The sequence below is a fragment of the Canis lupus genome, chromosome 12 (genome assembly GCF_003254725.2).
Source record: "Canis lupus dingo isolate Sandy chromosome 12, ASM325472v2, whole genome shotgun sequence".
In the NCBI taxonomy this organism is placed as follows: domain Eukaryota; kingdom Metazoa; phylum Chordata; class Mammalia; order Carnivora; family Canidae; genus Canis; species Canis lupus.
In genome coordinates this window covers 67,201,307-67,219,898 of record NC_064254.1, presented here as the reverse complement: position 1 = coordinate 67,219,898, position 18,592 = coordinate 67,201,307, and the positions used below count along the sequence as shown (strand labels likewise).

General features: G+C 36.3%; 1 protein-coding gene and 1 pseudogene across 1 annotated transcript in view; one reads left to right on the top strand and one right to left on the bottom strand.

The window, feature by feature from the left end:
* Positions 1 to 18,592, bottom strand: part of CDC40 (cell division cycle 40) — a 52,299-nt gene that overhangs the window by 26,218 nt on the left and 7,489 nt on the right. The window contains exons 3-4 of the mRNA XM_025444934.3: positions 12,935 to 13,021; positions 6,073 to 6,202 (exon numbers count right to left, since the gene is read on the bottom strand). Of these exons, the coding sequence (XP_025300719.3) occupies positions 6,073 to 6,202; positions 12,935 to 13,021 (217 nt within the window). The remainder of the gene's footprint in view (positions 1 to 6,072; positions 6,203 to 12,934; positions 13,022 to 18,592) is intronic.
* LOC112658706 (AP-2 complex subunit beta-like) lies at positions 46 to 5,503 on the top strand (annotated as a pseudogene).

Sequence of the window (18,592 nt, the reverse complement as noted above, 5' to 3'; positions counted from 1 at the left end):
GGCTGTGTTCTCTGGCTGCTGCCGCCACCCCCTCCCTTGCCTCTGGTGCATATTAAAGATCCAAAACCATGACTGACTCCAAGCATTTCACAATCAAAAAAAAAAAAAAAAAGGAGAAATCTTTGAATTGAAGGCTGAACTCAACAATGAAAGGAAAGAAAAGAAGCAGGAGGCTGTGAAGAAAAGTGAGTGCTGCCATGACTGTGGGGAAAGGATGTTAGCTCTCTCTTTCAAGATGTAAACTGACAATCTGGAATTAAAGAAGCTTGTGTTTCTCTATTTGAGGAACTATGCCATGAGTCAGCCAGACATGGCCATCATGGCTGTCAACAGCTTTGTGAAGGACTGTGAAGATCCCAGTCCTCTAATTTGGGTCTTGGCAGTCAGGACAATGGGGGTGGATCTAGGTAGACAGGATTACAGAATATCTCTGTGAACCCCTCTGCAAGTGCTTGAAGGATGAAGATCCTTATGTTCAGAAAACAGCAGCAGTCTGTGTGACAAAACTCCATGGTATCAATGCCCAAGAGGTGGAAGATCAGGGATTTCTGGATTCTCTCTGGGATCTCATAGCAGATTCAAACCCAATGGTGGTGGCTAATGCTCTAGCAATATTATCTGAAATCAGTGAATCTCATCCAAGCAGCAACCTATTTGATCTGAACCCACAGAACATTAATAAGCTGCTGACAGCCCTGAATAAGTACACTGAATGGAGCCAGACTTTCATTTCAGACTGCCTAATTACAACTCTAAAGATGACTGGAAGGCTCACTGCATCTGTGAGTGTGTAACTCACTGGCTATCTCATGCCAACTCAGCAGCGGTGATTTCAGAAGTAAAAGTCCTAATGAAATTTCTAGAGTTATTACTTAAGGACTTGGACTACTACAATATGCTGCTGAAGAAGCTGGCCCCTCCACTTGTCACTTTGCTGTCCGGGGAGCCAAAAGTACAGTACATTGCCCTGAGGAGTATCAATGTAACTTTCTAGAAAAGGCCTGAAATCTTGAAGCAGGACATCTAAGTCTTCTTTGTGAAGTACAATGATCCATCCATCATAAACTAGAGAAGTTGGACATCATGATTCATTTGGCATTCCAAGCAACACTGCTCAGGTTCTGGCAGATTTAAAGGAATATGCCACAGGGTTGGATGTTGACTTTGTTCGCAAAGCTGTGTGGGCCGTTGGATGGTGTGCTATCAACGTGGAGCAATCTGCAGAGTGTTGTGTAAGTACGTTGCTTGATCTCATCTAGACCAAAGTAAATTGTGTGGTCCAAGAGGTTACTGCCATCAGGGACATCTTTCACAAATACTCCAACAAGTATGAAAGTATCATTGCCACTCTGTGTGAGAACTTAGACTCACTGGATGAACCAGACACTTGAGCAGTTATGATTTGGATTGTGGGAGAATATTTTTTTTTTTAATTTTTATTTATTTATGATAGTCACAGAGAGAGAGAGAGGCGCAGAGACACAGGCAGAGGGAGAAGCAGGCTCCATGCACCGGGAGCCCGATGTGGGATTCGATCCCGGGTCTCCAGGATCGCGCCCTGGGCCAAAGGCAGGCGCCAAACCGCTGCGCCACCCAGGGATCCCTGTGGGAGAATATTTTGAGAGAACTGACAATGCAGAGGAGTTATGGGAGAACTTCCTAGAGGGTTTCGTGATGAAAGCAGCTCACTCTGCTTACTTCCATAGTGAAGCTGTTTCTCGAGAAACCAGAGAAATATAGGAGCTGGTAGAGCAAGTCTTGAGTTTGGCAATAAAAGATTTGGATACTCCTGACCTTTGAGACCGGGGCTATATTTATTGGTGCCTTCTCTCAATGGACCCTGTCATACCCAAAGAAGTAGTCTGAGAAGCCACTGATGTCTGAGGAGACAGATCTTTTTGAGCCTACTCTGCTGGGTGAGCTAATCTGCCACACTGGTTCTCTGACCTCACAAGGCTTTAGTGGAAGGCAGTCATGGAATCCATCACCAACACGTGCCAATACACCATGGGAGCACTGATGCACGTTGACAGCCCTGTTGGCACCACCGCTGCCACCAACCTGGAACAGTCTCAGGTTATCGTCTCCCAAGGTGACCTACTAAGAGGTCTTAATCTTAAATCTTGACTTTGGTCCCCTAGTTAATTTGCCACAGGTGTCCTCCATGCAGATGGGAGCTGTGGATCTCTTAGGAGAAGGACTGGATAGTCTGGTGGGACGATTCTTCATCCCCTCATCAGTGCCTGCAACCTTTGCTCCTTCACCTATTCCTGCTGTGATCAAGGGTGGTCTGAATAAGCTGTCTGAACTCTCCATGGGGACAGGCATGGCACCAGGTGGATGTGTAGCTCCTAAGGCTGTCTGGTTGCCTACAGTAAAAGCTAAAGGCTTGGAGACTTCTGGAACATTTACTCACCGCCAAGGGCACATCTATATGGAAATGAACTTATCCAACAAAGCTCTGCAGCACATGACAAACTGTGCAATCCTGTTTCACAAGAACAGCTTTGGTGTTATCCCCAGCACTCCTCTAGCTATCCATAAACCACTGATGCCAAACTAGAGCATTGATGTCTCCCTGCCTCTCAACACCTTGCGCCCCAGTCATGATGATGGAACCTCTGAATAAACTGCAGGTGGCTGTAAAAATAATATTGATGTCTTCTACTTCAGCTGCCTCATCCAACTCAATGTGCTTTTTTTGTAGAAGATGGCAAAATGGAACACCAGGTCTTCCTTGCAACATGGAAGGATATTCCCTATGAAAATGAACTTCAGTTTCAGATTAAGAAATGCCATTTAAATGCTGACACTGTTTCCAACAAATTACAAGACAACGTTTATACTATTGCCAAGAGGAATGTGGAAGGGCAGGACATGATGTACCAATCCCTGAAGCTCATTAATGGCATTTGGATTTTGGCTGAGCTACATAGGCAGCCAGGAAACCCAAATTATATGCTGTCACTGAAGTGTAGAGCTCCTGAAGTCTCTCAGTACATCTATCAGGTCTACAATGGCATTTTGAAAAATGAATAGACTGGTCAGTTGCCCTCTGGCCACTGTGTGATTTGTGCAAGCCAAGAACTTTTAACTGGAAGAAATTGTATTACTGTGTAGAATCTGAACCCAAACACACTGAAACCACCCACCAAGGGAGTGACTAGTCTAACCTGTGCTAACAAGTTAGAGCACAACCTCTTGGATAGTTTTAGCTAATCTTTTGTCTTTAACTCATTAAATAGTTCAATCTGTGTCTTAGTCCACTATCTCCTAAAGAGAAAGGGAAAAAACACCGGCTATTTAAAAAAAACAGGCCCAGTTTTGAAACCAAGTCTAAAGCCAACTGAGTAGGTTTAAATGCTTACTCTTACCATAGGATAATTTAAGAAGGAAAATAGGTATCAGATAAACTTAATTGGACTTTTTCTTTTCTGTTTTGTTTTGAAGTAGTCTTAGCTATCTGTATTATTGCTTAAGTCCTTTCTAAAGTCTAAATAAATAAGCAAAGTCTTTAAAAGCCTGTCTCATTAAAGGCTAGAATATAATAAACTCATGATGCAATAAAGTTGATTTTTATGTGAATATATACTTTATATTTACTTGGGATCCCTTATACAAGTAATGGGTACAATGCACTGATAACCATTTTTTTGGACTGGAAGTATCCAACCCTTCTAGGTGATTTCAGAGGTATACAGTCTTAGCTTCTGGCACACTGTTAATTATAACCTTGTCATGGTGATATATGATCTAATATATGACAGTCTTTACAACCAGTTTCCAAGAATATATTGTGATAAATAACTAAGACTATGTGTATTAAATGCTTAACTAATTTACAGTGAGTCAGTTTACATCATTCCCTAAAAATTAGAGAAAAATAACATTCCAACATTAGAATAATTATGTAAATTATGGTATAGCCAATTTATGGATACTAGATAGTTCTTAAAAAGGACAGATTATAAATGAACACTGGAAAATGCTTATGATAGAACACTGAATAAAAAGGTGAGATGCAAATTTTTCAGTATAGAACAATTACAGTATAGAGTAACATGAAGGAATAAAGATCAATGCTAAGAGCAGATATTTTAGTCTAGTGGGATTATACTAAAGGTTTAAAATTTGTTTATAACTGCTATTTTTATAACTGCTACTAAAACACATCATGAATAGATATATTTCATATGACATTATTTTCTTAACCTTTTTAGATCCTATCTTCTAATGATGGAAGTTAATGGCAGATAGGACAGAAAAATTTGTTCAGAAAAATTCTATAAGAAATACAGGAAAGAGGCAGATTCTGACTGCAAAGGAAACTAAAGAAAAAAAAGACAACTTACTGATTTCTAAAGATGTGATTATTAAATCTGTTGTAAAACTCTAAGTTTTCTTTTTCAATTACCATTTTGGGAAAGAAACATTAGCACAAGTAACTAACGTATACAGAAAATCACAACTACAAAAGGCAAAAAGACACAGATGAGATTATAGAAAGAGAGAAGAAAGGCACCACCAAATATTAGCAAATCTGATTATCAGTGACCAGGAACTATATCAAGAAGGACATTACAAAGATCATCTTCTTTTAAAGGAGATTCCCAATCTTGTATGCATGTTAACTTTCTTAAATTCTACCACTGATAGGAATATACTTATGTTATACAATGAGTCTGTGGCCGTTCTATTTCCTGATGTCCTGTAGTGAACAACAGAAAACATTTCAGAGATAAGATCCTAGAAACAGAATAAAGTGAATCAGTAAATAACAAGATAAAAAGAATGTGCCAAAAAACCAAATAATCCAACGAAAAATGGGCAAAAGACATGAATAGACATTTTTCCAAAGAAGATATCCAGATGGCCGACACACAAAAACATGCTTACCATCACTCATCATCAGGGAAATGCAAATCAAAACCACAATGAGTATCATGTCACACTTGTCAGAATGGCTAAAATCAAAAACACAAGAAATAACAGGTGTTGGCAAGGATGAAGGGGTGGGGGTGGGGGAAGGAACCCTTGTGCACTGGGAATACAAAACTGGTGTAGCCACCATGGAAAACAGCACAGAGGTTTCTCAAAAAATTAAAAATAGAATTACTATATGATCCAGTAATTCTACTATTATTTACCCAAAGAATGTGAAAATTATAATTCAAAAAGATACATGTAATCCTATGTTTATTGCAGCATTATTTACAACAGCCAAATTATGGAAGCAGCCCAAGTGTCATTTGATAGGTGAATAGATAAAGATGTAATACTTATACAATGGAATATTGCTCCACCATAAAAGAGAATGAAATTTTGCCATGTGCAACAGCATGGATAGATCTAGGGGGTATAATGTTAGTGAAGTAGATTGGTCAGAGAAAGACAAATACTGTATGATTTCACTCATATGTGGAATTTAAGAAATAAAAGAAATGAACAAAGAAAGAAGAGACAAAGTAAAAAACAGCCTCTTAACTATAGAGAACAAACTGATGGTTACCAGAAGGGAGGTGGTGGGGGGGGTGGGGGAAACAGCGGATGGGGGAAACAGGTGATGGGGACTAAGAGCACACTCATTGTGATGAGCACTGAGTACTGTATAGAATTGTTTAATCGCTATATGGTACACCTGAAACTAATATAATGCTGTATGTTATACTACTACCATGTTGTATACTACTATATTATACTACTGTTACTGTTACGTAATATTGGAATTAAAAGTAATCTCTTAACACTATCCAGTCATTTACCAACTTCAACAGCAATCTGCATAGAATGGACATTCGATAACAAGTGTTCATTATCAAGCACAACAGAGAATATTCTGTTTTTAAGATCACAGAATATTTCTAATACTCAGAAATCACAGCAACTTTAGAAGGATAGCTAAAAATATTAGTTCATCTTCCCATTCGTATAACTATTTATAAATGTGTTTAAGAAAATGCACTACCTTTTTAAAAAGAAATCTAGATTAATAGATTTAAAAAGCAAGAAGATAAAACAGATTATCCACATAAAAATGTGTCAAACTGGAAACTGTAAATCTTATCACCTTACCGTATGTGGCAAAAGTTCTCCTTTGCTGTTCAAACATAAAATCATTGATATGAGCTGGTTCAGCATACCCAGAAAGCATATTTCTAGGGGCAGCCATTTGCTGTGTCCTAAAGGGATTTTCTGGTCCAAACTGCAATGTTATAAGAAAAAAACAAACTTAAATTCTGAGTATACAAAGCTAGAATTACTAGAATTATTGTACAATATGTTTTCAACTCTAAATCATTAGAGGCTGAGTAACCTAAATGGGAATATGCTCACCACACATGGTTCACTGCAGCTGGGCAATGGCTGATTAACATTGTTTGTCAGCCCTAGGACAGAAGAGGAATCCAGCTCACTTAAGTCTATGTGTGGCTATTTAAATTGAAATTAATTAAAATAAAATATTCAGTTCCTTGTTCACACTAGCCACACTTCAAGACTTCAAAAGTCACTGTGGTTATTGGCTACTACATTTCAAATCATAGCAGGATTTCTATTTGACAGTGCGCTCTTGGTAACTGAAAGTTACTATATTTTTGTCTAAACCATGATTTGATTTGAGGGATTTTTGGTGACTTTTCTATCAGTCAATGGTGGCACCATGATGTAATTTTAAAAATACATGTTTCTTCTCCACTAGGTTATGAGTTCCTCAAAGGTAGAGATTTAAAATCCTCAATACTTACCATAATGCCTGGCATATAGAAAGCACTAATGAAGGAAAGATTAATGAGAACCCCACTGGGAGCAGAGAATAGGAAACAGACAATAAATGTAAAATGCTTGAAGAAGGCTCTAGAAAAGTCATTATAAATGAAAATAAAATTTCTCTGCTCTAAAAAGTCACACTATGAAAGTCTTACACAAAATAATACATTATTATCTTCCTGTTTATAATGCTTTGAGTTTTCATAATGGTTTTCAAATTATTTAATTTGATCTATACAAAAGTCCTAGAAAGTTAGAGAAATAGTCTTCTCATGTTAGAAATGAAGGAAAAAAGCCAAAGATGATGTATTTTATTTGCCCTAAAGTCAAGTTTTATTCTTAATTGGTAGAACGAGGTTAGAACAAACCCTAGTCTAGGATTCTACTGCATCATAATATTCCTTAAATGTATAATCATACTAACTTTTAAAAAAATTGGGTAAAAAAAGTACCAGATAATGTCAAACACTATTAATTTATAGATATTTATTTAATGGTAATGGAAAATCCAACTCTGTATTTTCTTTTTAAATAAAGAATAAAATGAACTCCCCACCTTGGAAATATTGGAATTAGACAAGATATTTTTATTTGAACTCTGGAAGGTTAATTGTCATAATGAAGTATTTGGATGTTAGAACATTTTAAGTCACTACCATTTGAAACCACCTTTCCTATGATACATTTCCAGAGCCATAAATATAAGTTATTGATCTTCTCTTAAGCAGAACGCTGCCTTTTCTAGATATCAACATTATACAATGCATAACAATATGAAAGTACATGTTACACTTGCCTTAGGGTTTTTTTCTGCGCAGAAGAAAATAAACTATTACAATATTCTTTTATATTGACAGCTTCTATTTTTTTTTTTGACAGCTTCCATTTCTACATTTAAAATTATCCAATTTAAAAATATCTGATTTACATACAAAACTTTTATTACTATTTATTCTGTATTATAATAAAGGATAGTGCCAAGATTTCACAGCCCCAAATAGCTCCTCCTTTCTAATGGGTGGAAATGTAGGGGAGAAAAAAAATTTAGACTGTTGAATGCTTGAAGTTACAGTAACTTCGTTCAGTCATGAAATTTATTAAAAACATAAGGAATAGCCATAAAATTAAAGATAATAAAGTGATTAAAAAGTTTCTTCGATGTTCTACCTAATATAGTCAGCTATCGTCTGCAAAGCAGTATCTGATATTTGTGGGGCGAAAAAATCTAAAATGATAAAAATCTCTAAGTTAATCATAACGTTTATACTTTCCAATTTGAAAAAGGAAAATACAATTTCCATAGTCTTATTTTATTAAGATTTTACAAAAAAAAAACAATTCTTCTATCAGCCACACATATCAAATCAGCTCCACCTTTTAAAGAAAAAATCTCAGTGTTAAGGAACTCTGATCTCTATATCAATACAGGTCCACATATTATAGCTAAGTATATCTTATATAGGTACTATTCAAAGGAGTCTAAAAACTTAAATGTGCTATATTTTATAGATATTTAAGCTGAGACAACAAAAAATCCTTCTAATGATATAGGAAGCTGGGTTGCGGGAGGATCTATCTACTTCTGGCTCACCTTAAACTGCCTGGTTACCAGCAGCTATTGGAACTGACCTCAGAGACATTAAATAAATGCCAACAGAGAAAGGGACCAGATGTTATTCAGCAGAACTCTCCTCTTCCCAATTACTTAAAAATTATGTGTCCCAGATTCCTGGTCTCTGTGAATATGCACTTCTTTTAATTCTGGGTTAACCATTAAAAAACAAAACAAAGCATAGGTGTGCCCGGCTGGCTAAATTTCTAAAGCATGTGACTCTTGATCTCAGGGTTTTAAGTTTGGGTCCCATGTTGGGTGCAGAGATTACATAAAAATAAAATGTTAAAAAAATAAAAAACAAAGCATATAAAAAACACACAAAGCTGACTTCCAAATATTCTTTTTAACCTCTGGTAATTAAGTTGAAGAATAAATTTGCATTCAAGGAATTTTTTAAATATATATTCAAATTAATTAGGCATGAGTATTTAACAGTTTTTGGCTAAAACCTTACTGAAGAACATCACAGTCAATTGTAATCTTAATCTCCCATATGAAATACACACATTTAAGTGGTTTTTTTTTTAACACACATTTAAGTGTTAATGAATAATTCAGATCACTGTGTCTCAGGATGTTCCCAAGTGTGCTTACATCTTTCACCTGAGTGAAGTAGTGATTTATTTATACAGTAGGAGAAAAGCATTTTTTTAAAGATTTACTTATGTTTGAGAGACAGAGTCTGTGTGCATGTGTTGGGGGAGTGGCAGAGGGAGAGAATCCCAAACAGACCTCCCCCCACGAGGAGCAGGGAGCCTCAGGCAGGCAGTTCCCACCACCCCTGAGATCAGGAACTGAGTCTAAACCAAGAGTCCAAGGCTCAACCAACTGAGCCACTCAGGGGCCTCCAGAAAAGCATTTTTAATTTGTTAAGACGCTGGTAGATAAATCTAAGAAATCTGTGTGTTGTAAGGCAGGGATTCCCAAAGGTCTTCAGAAGATAGAGTACCTGAGGGTCAATGTTGTAGTAGTAAAACATAACATCACAGTAATTAAGAAAACTTACATTAAAGTAAAAGCTGACAAAAGGAAATCATAATTGTAAGTTTACACACCGAATGCATCCCTTCAGGTTACTGAGCTAATAATCATATTATACTTTGATTGCTGGTGAGTTTTTCATTGATGTTTTCTGTGGTCATCAATGTTTAAACACTTATAAACAGACTTTGAGGTGAAAAGAAACTACTGAATAATTTATTTTTCACAAATTTGGAAAAGATCACCACCATTCAATGCTATTGGCAGAATGTCTTAATCTCGTAACAAGCACAGTTTAAATATGACTAATATAAGGATGCTTTATTAGGGTGGGTTCTATGACCTTAGGCCTCAGTTTCCTCTTCTATAAAATAAAAGAGCTCAACTACGTGATTTCTAAAGTTCATTCCAACATTAATTTTTACAGCAGCTTTATGGCCAGATTTTTAACAGAAAATAGGGGTTTTTTTTTCCTTTTAACTTTGACATTTTTTTTCTATTCCTAAAAGTGCTATTATTTTAAATCTGAAAATCTCCCTAAGGCTTATGGGTTTTACATTAAGTCTAGAAAGGCTAACAAATACATTTTTCTCTAACTAGATCCAAAAAAGATTGAGTGAAATGAAGAAAATCAGTAGACTAAAACCATGGCTATTATCTCTTCAAGTTCTAGCTATAATTTGAGGAAACTTATCTGGATACTAGGTTAGACCATTTAGGAAAACTCCTTGGCTGAGAGGGAAAAACATATTTTAAAAAACAGTCAATTCATTTACTGAACTAGCAAAGTCAAAGGCATAGAGGGGTGTAACATGGGAACTCCATAATGGTCTGCAAACCGGTCTTCTAGCCACAGAAGAATCCTTAGGAGTGATGTGAACTGACATTTCCAAATATGTTACTTGCTGGAGTATAACCCGAGACTTGGTTTTCTCGCTATAAAATAGGGATTAGAGTATTTAATTCACAGGGTTACTGTGAAGACTAATGGAGATAAAGTACACAAATATATAAATCCCTCAGTATGGTGCCTGGTATGCAGTAATAAATGATAGTTTTATTTCATTAGTTTTTATCCCTGTTCTTTTCCATCATGCAAGCCCTTATCAAGTTAACCTTCCTACAAATTCAGCTTTAATCATGCCACTCTTTATAATAAGGACCTTAAAAATCTATTTATCATTTATTAAATCAAGACCAAACTGCTTACTTTGGCCCCTAGATCCCTGTGCAACACTATACAAACTACCATTCTAGTCCTACCTCCCTATTTTCCCCTGCAGACAACAACCAGAGTATTCCTGTTCTTTGGATCTTTAATGATTTAGCTAATGCTTTTCTCTTCTGCCTGGAATCTTTCCTCATAAAAACCTTCCTAACATTAATGCCAATAATAGTAACATAAATAACAATAAGGGGCTGCTAGTTATTAAATGCTTACTCTGTGCCAGAGAGTTTCCTAAGCACATCATACATTAGGGCATGTATCCATATAACTCAGTAAAGGAGAAATTATCTTAATTTTATTTATGTTGGAAAACTAAGGTAATCCAAGGTTACACTGGAGCTAATAAGTATTGTATTTAACCCCAAATCTCAGGTTCTTAACCTGGATTTTATTGCTTATTTTAAATACTTCTTCCTCCACACAACTTTTTCTTATCTTTACAACCAGATACAATCTCTCCTTTAACTTGAATAGCACTGTAGGCATAGGAAACAGTCTGGTCTCTGTCTTTTTAAAAATAACACTGAGCCGATCATCTCTGGTGAACAGTAGGTTGAGGAGAAGGACTGTATCGTGTTTCTAATAATGAATTCTCAAAATATGGGAACTTGAATTTCATCAAAGTTCCTGGTGACACCTTTCCATACTTTGTTAAATTGTATAGATCCTAGTCATAAAATTCAAAGGTAATACTCTATTATGTAACAGATCATTCATTTGGCAACCAGGAAAAATATTTTCTTCAGTTTTTCTCATGTTTCTTTTCTTAATTTGGTGACAAGCATCAATGTTCCTAACATAAATTTGTATTTTATTTTATTTTATTATTATTTTTTTTAAATTTGTATTTTAAATGTGAGGTTTCCTAACATGAAAAAAAAACAAAAACAAAAAACCCAGAACACTAAAAAGACTGGTAATCTCACAAAAGAATGATAGGCCTAATGCCCCATCCATATCACCAAAACAATCATCATCTTTTAAATTTCGAAAACTGTAACCATAGCAATATATTAGTTATGTACAAGATCTAAAAATTGGAGAAACAGACTTCATATAATATACACTGACATAAGAATGTCACATACTACACTACTTCCAAATTTTCTCATTTTCTGAATTTAGTGGCCCTGTTTTATTGAAGTAGTTTTCATTTAAAAAATCATGAAGCACATATGTAACATATAACCATTCTGTGCCAGCTAAAATGGTGCCAAGGGATATGAAACAGTCTACAGGTTCAATAGGCTAGAAGGATTTAAGAAAAATAAAATAAAATTTAAAATGTGCTACAGTCTCAAGAATATGAGAATGAGATTTTTGCTTACTGTACACCCAGAGAACTGCTATAGCACTGTCTAGATAATACCACTGACATCATCAGCTGTGCTACATATTTCAACTGCCACATTTTAAGTGATTACAGAAACCTGAGCAGGCAAATTATATAAAACAGCTTTATGACTCTGCTTTATCAAAAAAAAAAAAAAAGGACAATGACTATATGCTAAAAACCAAAAAATTAAAAAGTACTTATTTTCCCACACAGTTGCAATAAAATATGCCTCCTCACCCCCATTTTTAAAGTATTTCTTAAAGATACTCCTACTGAAGGCTTATTTTATTTTATAATGACCATTTTTTGGCATTTCCATTTTTCTCAATCAAGCATTCTTTCCCTTTTTAAAAACAAAATATCTAGGAATTTAATTTTTTCTACAAAAGCTTCCTAAATGGACAATTTTGACTGGTTTTCTTTGCCTTTTTTTCTTCCTCATCTTCTTTATGCTTCCATCACCGTTTATCATCATCATCATCATCACCACCATTACCATCCCCATCACTATCATAAGATGTCTCACCCAGGGCAGGCAATATATACTGTGACTACTACTGAGCAATGAACATGTTAGCATGGCAGTTCTTCCTAGCATTTCACACAGGAGCATTTGTAACCAGATGTTTCATAATGTACTATGCACTGATGATGCTAATAAAACAAATTCTTTCTCCTTTATGGTTAATTTATAATACTCCCTTAACAATACTGAGGAAGATGTTAACTGCATTCACATCTAAGAATCAGATATTTAAAAATTTCCTTTTTCAAAAGACGTAGTTCCATTCTATCAGATGTTGTACATTGGTAGATGTAGAAGTACATTTTCTTTTCCATTTATTTAAAAATTGAGATATAATTGACATATAATAGGACCTATTTTTTGGAAGTTTCAATAGTACACTCTTGTGAGAAAAAACTGAAAAACTCACCAACTGTTTATCTACCTATGTATAATTCAAACGTTTTAGCAAAAGACAGAATCTTAAACATGATGTTTTCTCACCTCAGGAGCAAACATGGTCTCATAGGTAGGATTATACTGAACCTCTTTGACAGCAGGGTCAAGGTGCACTCCAGTCTCCAAATCTTCCTAAAAGAAAACCAAATGAACATTAAAGATCCGACAAGTAATACCAATTTTATGATTATGATGCTAGTGTCATATAATTAACAATTCTAATACTCAAAGACTAATAAAGTAATGTGTGTAAGTATAAAGGTTAGAAAGCATAACAATTTTTTTTCCTTTCAAAATACTGACTTTATCCCATCTGAACAAATTAAAAATCTCTAAATAAGCTAATAAGCTACTCAAAGCTTTAAATTAGGAGCCCAAGTCTTCTTTCTTATGAATTCAAAAGACTTAACCTCTGGTTCCAAATTCAGAACAACTCCTTTATTCAGCAAGACTTATTAGACATATACCAAGACAGCACATGGTTTAGGGCTACAGAAATGGCAGGGCCCTAAAATCTTACACTCTATGCCAATATTTCAATCTTTCAAAATTCATCCCCAGTTTAATGAACATAAAAATCTCATGGACATGAGATTCCTGGTCCACTGGAGAATTCCTGGTGATCTCTACTTTGTGTAATCACACCACACTCTAGCCTGACCTCTCCTCTGAACTCTAAAGACTTGTGTATCTAACCCTTAACTCAGTATCTTTTCTCCCAGGATGCCTAACAGATCTCTTAAGCTTGATATATCCCAAAGAGAACTTCTGGTCTCCTCTTCCCCAATGACTTCTTCCAGATTTACATTTGCTCAGGTAGAAACTCCCTGAGTTATTCTTGATTCCTCTTTTTTTTTTTTTTTTTTAAGATTTTATCTATTTATTCATGAGAAACACACACACACACACACACACACACAGAGAGAGAGAGAGAGAGAGAGAGAGAGGCAGAGACACAGAGGGAGAAGCAGGCTCCCTGTGGGTAGCCTGATGCAGGACTTGATCCCCAGACCCTCAGATCACACCCTGAGCTGAAGGCAGATGCTCAACCACTGGGTCACCCAGGGGTCCCTGATTCCTCTTTCTTTCACATTGTATCTCATTCCAATCAGCAAATCCTCTACCTTCTATATACATCCAGAGTTCAACCACTTCTCAAGTTCTCTTTCACAGTTATCTCACAGTCCAGTTTACCAACTCACACCTGGATTACTGTAATAGCCTCTTAAATGGGCTCCCTGCTTCTACCCTTCTCCACCTGCAGCCTCATTCCACGCAGAAAGCTGTGTGATTTAAAAAAAATATTAGATTATTTTTATTCCTACTCTAAACCCTCAGGTAATACAGGGCATTTTTATCTTCCTGTATTGTCCTGCCTGAGAACTTACATATTAAAAACATGTTATTTGTACATGTTTAATTTACATGTGAAACAGGCTCTAGGTACTTTACCTTTAATTAGGGCACTCAAGCTATATTTTGAAAGTTTTAAGGAAGTTACAGATCATCTATGAATTATATTTCAGTAACAAAGAATGACTGAATTGCTATTACAAAATGAGGATGTCTGAATCTAAGTGGTTGAGAATAATCCTCCCCTTCTGAGATCTCCGAATGATCTGCCCTCCCCTCCCCAAACCTGTCCCCATGAACTTCTGTCTTCATCTGTCCTGCGCTGGTGCTCATCAACTCCAGCCTCACGGGCTCACTTGCTATTCCTAGAATTCATCAAAGGCCAATTCTGCCTCGGGGTCTCTGCACATACTATTCTCTTTTCCGGGAATGTTCTTTCCCTAGATATCCATGTGATTGTTCTCTTTTGTCAGGTTTCTGCTCAATTTTTCTACTTTCCTCTTATTACTTTATTTTTCTCCATTATATTTATCATCATCTGACACAGGTATTTATTGTCTATCACCCCTTACTAAAGTATAAGCTACACAGGTCAGATTTCACATGCACAAATGTATCCTCGACCCGTAGAATTATCCCTATCATATCACTATCTTTATTCTGTTGGCCTTTTGCTGACATAAGATACATTTGTCAACACAATACAAAACAATATTCAAAGTAACATCGAAAAATTTCTTTAAAAGGTGAGATATCACGAAGTTGACTGTGATGTCGCAGAAGCAGCAATGCTACTGGCAAATGAAGATTTGGTAAACTTAGCACAACTAATGACCAAAGACTAGAAAATAACAACAAAAAAATAATACTACAGGCACACAATTACTGTTCCAAAATTTTTACCACTTTTAAAGTTACCCTCACCCAAAGCAGGTAACTTAATTTCTCTGCTTCTCAAAGACAGGGTTCCTCAAGTATGATTCCCTTAAACTTCCATCCTTTCTGATTTCAAAATGGTCCTATCTTTACCTTATCTTCTCTTTCTCATGACTTCAATCTCCACCACAAATTTTTACCTGTAACCATGACCATACTCCTGGCCTCTGGACTCACATATCTAAGTGCCTACTGAACTACATTATATGGATGTTCCAACAGCATTGAACACTTTGCTATATCTTATCCCATGATTCCACTTTTACTCACTAACAAACACAGCACCAAGTCTTCTTGATTGTATCTCTGAAACATTTCTCCGGCATCCTTACTTCTGTCTTTCTCCACATCTTTGTCCCTACTATCCTAGTACAGATTTCATTATATTTTGCCTCATCTATTAGAATACCTCCTTATCTGGTAATACACTCCCATTTTGCCTCATTAGACAAATTACTCATTTTTAAAAATATCAAGCACTTTCATCCTTGCTGTGTGTTAGCCATGTTACTGTCTTTGTTCTTTATGCATTTCCCTTTATTATCTGATAATATGTCATCTTATAATTTTCTCTTGTACCTTCCCTTCTCTTGGCTCAGGAGAACTGCTTTTCTATAGTCCTAAGGAACGTTTTACGTAATTCTTTATAGCAACTGTGATTTTATATTATTTGTTGCACATGACTTTTACTAACATTACAACCTTACTGCCTAAAGAATGCAGGGTATTCAGTGCATGTTCAATAAGTATTTGTTAAATTGAAGAAGAAAAAGTCAAATCAACTGAGAAATTAAAGAGGATGAAGGTTGACTAAAGATCATTAAATCTGGCAATACCGTCACAAAAAAACTTTGCCAGAGCAATTTTGTTAGTGGCGTAGATGATAGAAAAGCAGTCCCAGAAGGCAAGGGTATAACTAAGGATTCAGAAAAAAGAATATAGCAATAATTTTTACTCTCTCAAGACATTCGGCAATAAAGAAAAGAAGAGATGGGGTGCTATACTGAAGGATTTTCGAGGTAAAATTAAATTAATTTTTCCCTCCTTAAGAAAAGACTAACCCAAGTTTTAATCATTTATTAAGCTACAGGATAGGCGTGAGTAGGAAGAAACATAGGAAAAAGAATGAGGGGAAAATCAATGGTATGATTACCCTGGAAGAGGTAGGGAAGGAAAGAGGCCAGGACACAGTTGGAAAATTATCTTCTGAGAAGAGGAGAGCCCTCTTTGACATGAAGCGGAGAGGACCGACAAGGATAGGTGATGGTGACAGATGTTTGAAGCCGGTGGGAGATGTTAGAACTCATAACTGATCTTATTTTCTTGTGCAGTTGGGGGCACAGGCCTCTTCACAAAGCAAGTATGGTAACTTAAAATTCATTTATACATTCAACAAATATTGACTGGGTGTCTACAATGTGCCAGGCATTGTTCTAGGTCCATAGAAACAGACAAAGCTCCCTGTCTTTATAGAGCTTATATTCTAGTGGGACAGACAGACAATAAAGCAATATAGTAAGTGAATTATATAGTTTGCTAAAATAGGGTAAGTGCTATGAAAAAAAAAGTGTTTAATGACTTTAGCGTTGTCTCACCTTCTCTCATATAATTCCTATAGCATTTCTATGAAATAAGTACTAGCAAAATTAAGTCACCGCAAGATGCTAATAGAATAAATGAGAACAAATTTCAAGTAACCACAAGGAAAAATGTTAAAGACAGCCAATTAGCAGCAAACAAAAAAATCACCAGCAGATTATCAGTCAGGGTCTCTTAGCTGCAAGGAGCTGAGATCCTCACAGACCAATTAAACACTATTGAGTCCTTTCAGGTATGGAATCCTTTCTCTTAAAGAGTTGTCAAGAAGGGTAGAGAATCAGTTGGGGGAAATAGGCATAAATAAGGGTGAGTATACAGATGGAATCACATTTGAAAATCAATCATATCATAGAACCAGTCCACTGAGGACAAGACTTCGACATTACTAAAATCATTATTCAACCACTGTTGCTGCCACTGGACGCTGCTGTTGAGACTACTGGCCCGAGAAACTAGATGCTGGTCACCACTGCCACTTCACATATTCTCCTTCTTTGCTTCTTTGAGGATTAACTTTATTTATTTATTTATTTATTTTTTTTTAACTTTATTTATTTTAAAGATTTTTTTTTATTTGACAGAGAGTGAGAGTGAGGACATGAGCCGGGGGGAGCTGCAGAGGGACAGGGAGTGGGAGATGCAGGCTCTCCGTGAGCAGAGAGCCTGATGTGGGGCTCATCCCAGGCCTGAGCCGAAGGCAGATGCTTAACTGACTGAGGCACCCAGGTGCCCCTGTGGATTAACTTTAGGTTAGAATTTAGGTGAATGAGTTTGTCAGCTCAGCCTCAGGTTTGGTCCTGAGCCTTAGCTGAAAGGGAGGTGAGAGAACAAGAATCTGGGCTTTTGGCCTCTAAGGTTGGGGGCAGCAAGGGCTGCTCCTCACATTAAGAAATACCCTTAGGGAGGGGACTCAGATGCTGGATCATCTAAAATATGTTACATATACAGGTGACCCTTGACTAACCACAGGTTTGAATTTAGATGCAGATTTTTTTCAATAAATATGGTACAGTAGTATAAACGTATTTTCTCTTTTTTTTTTTTTTTTTAAAGATTTTATTTATTTATTCATGATAGTCACAGAGAGAGAGAGAGAGGCAGAGACACAGGCAGAGGGAGAAGCAGGCTCCATGCACCGGGAGCCCGATGTGGGATTCGATCCCGGGTCTCCAGGATCGCGCCCTAGGCCAAAGGCAGGCGCCAAACCACTGCGCCACCCAGGGATCCCAAACGTATTTTCTCTTATGATTTTCTTAATATTTTCTTTTCTCTAGCTTCCTTCATTGTAAGAATACGTTATAAAATACACATGACGGAGTATTTTTTAATTGACTATGTTATCAGTAAGGCTTCCGTCATCACCAGTAGGCTATTAGCAGTTAGGTTTTCGGGTAGTCAAAAGTGATACTTGGATTTTCAACTGCACAGTGGAGGGGAGGGGTTGGTATCCCTAATCGATTCATCCTTGTTCAAGGGTGAACTGTTTATTACCCTAGAATGCACACTAAAATCTTCATTGATAAGAGATAGCATCTAATGTTGAATAGCAAAATTCAGTACCATAAAATTAAAAGGTCATATACAAATGGCTTCCACTGCATGAAAACTAAATTAAATGTGTTTCTCAATATTTAATTCCAGTATACACTGCTTAAAATAACAAGGCTTAGCCACATTCCTACCTCCCCAGTGGATTTCATAGAATACAGTTGCTAAAATCACTTTATGTTTTACCAGATCTTTCCAATTACAGGTATTTTAAATTTGAATTATTTTGAATAGAGTATCATGAGATACAAAGTTTTAAAGCAAAGT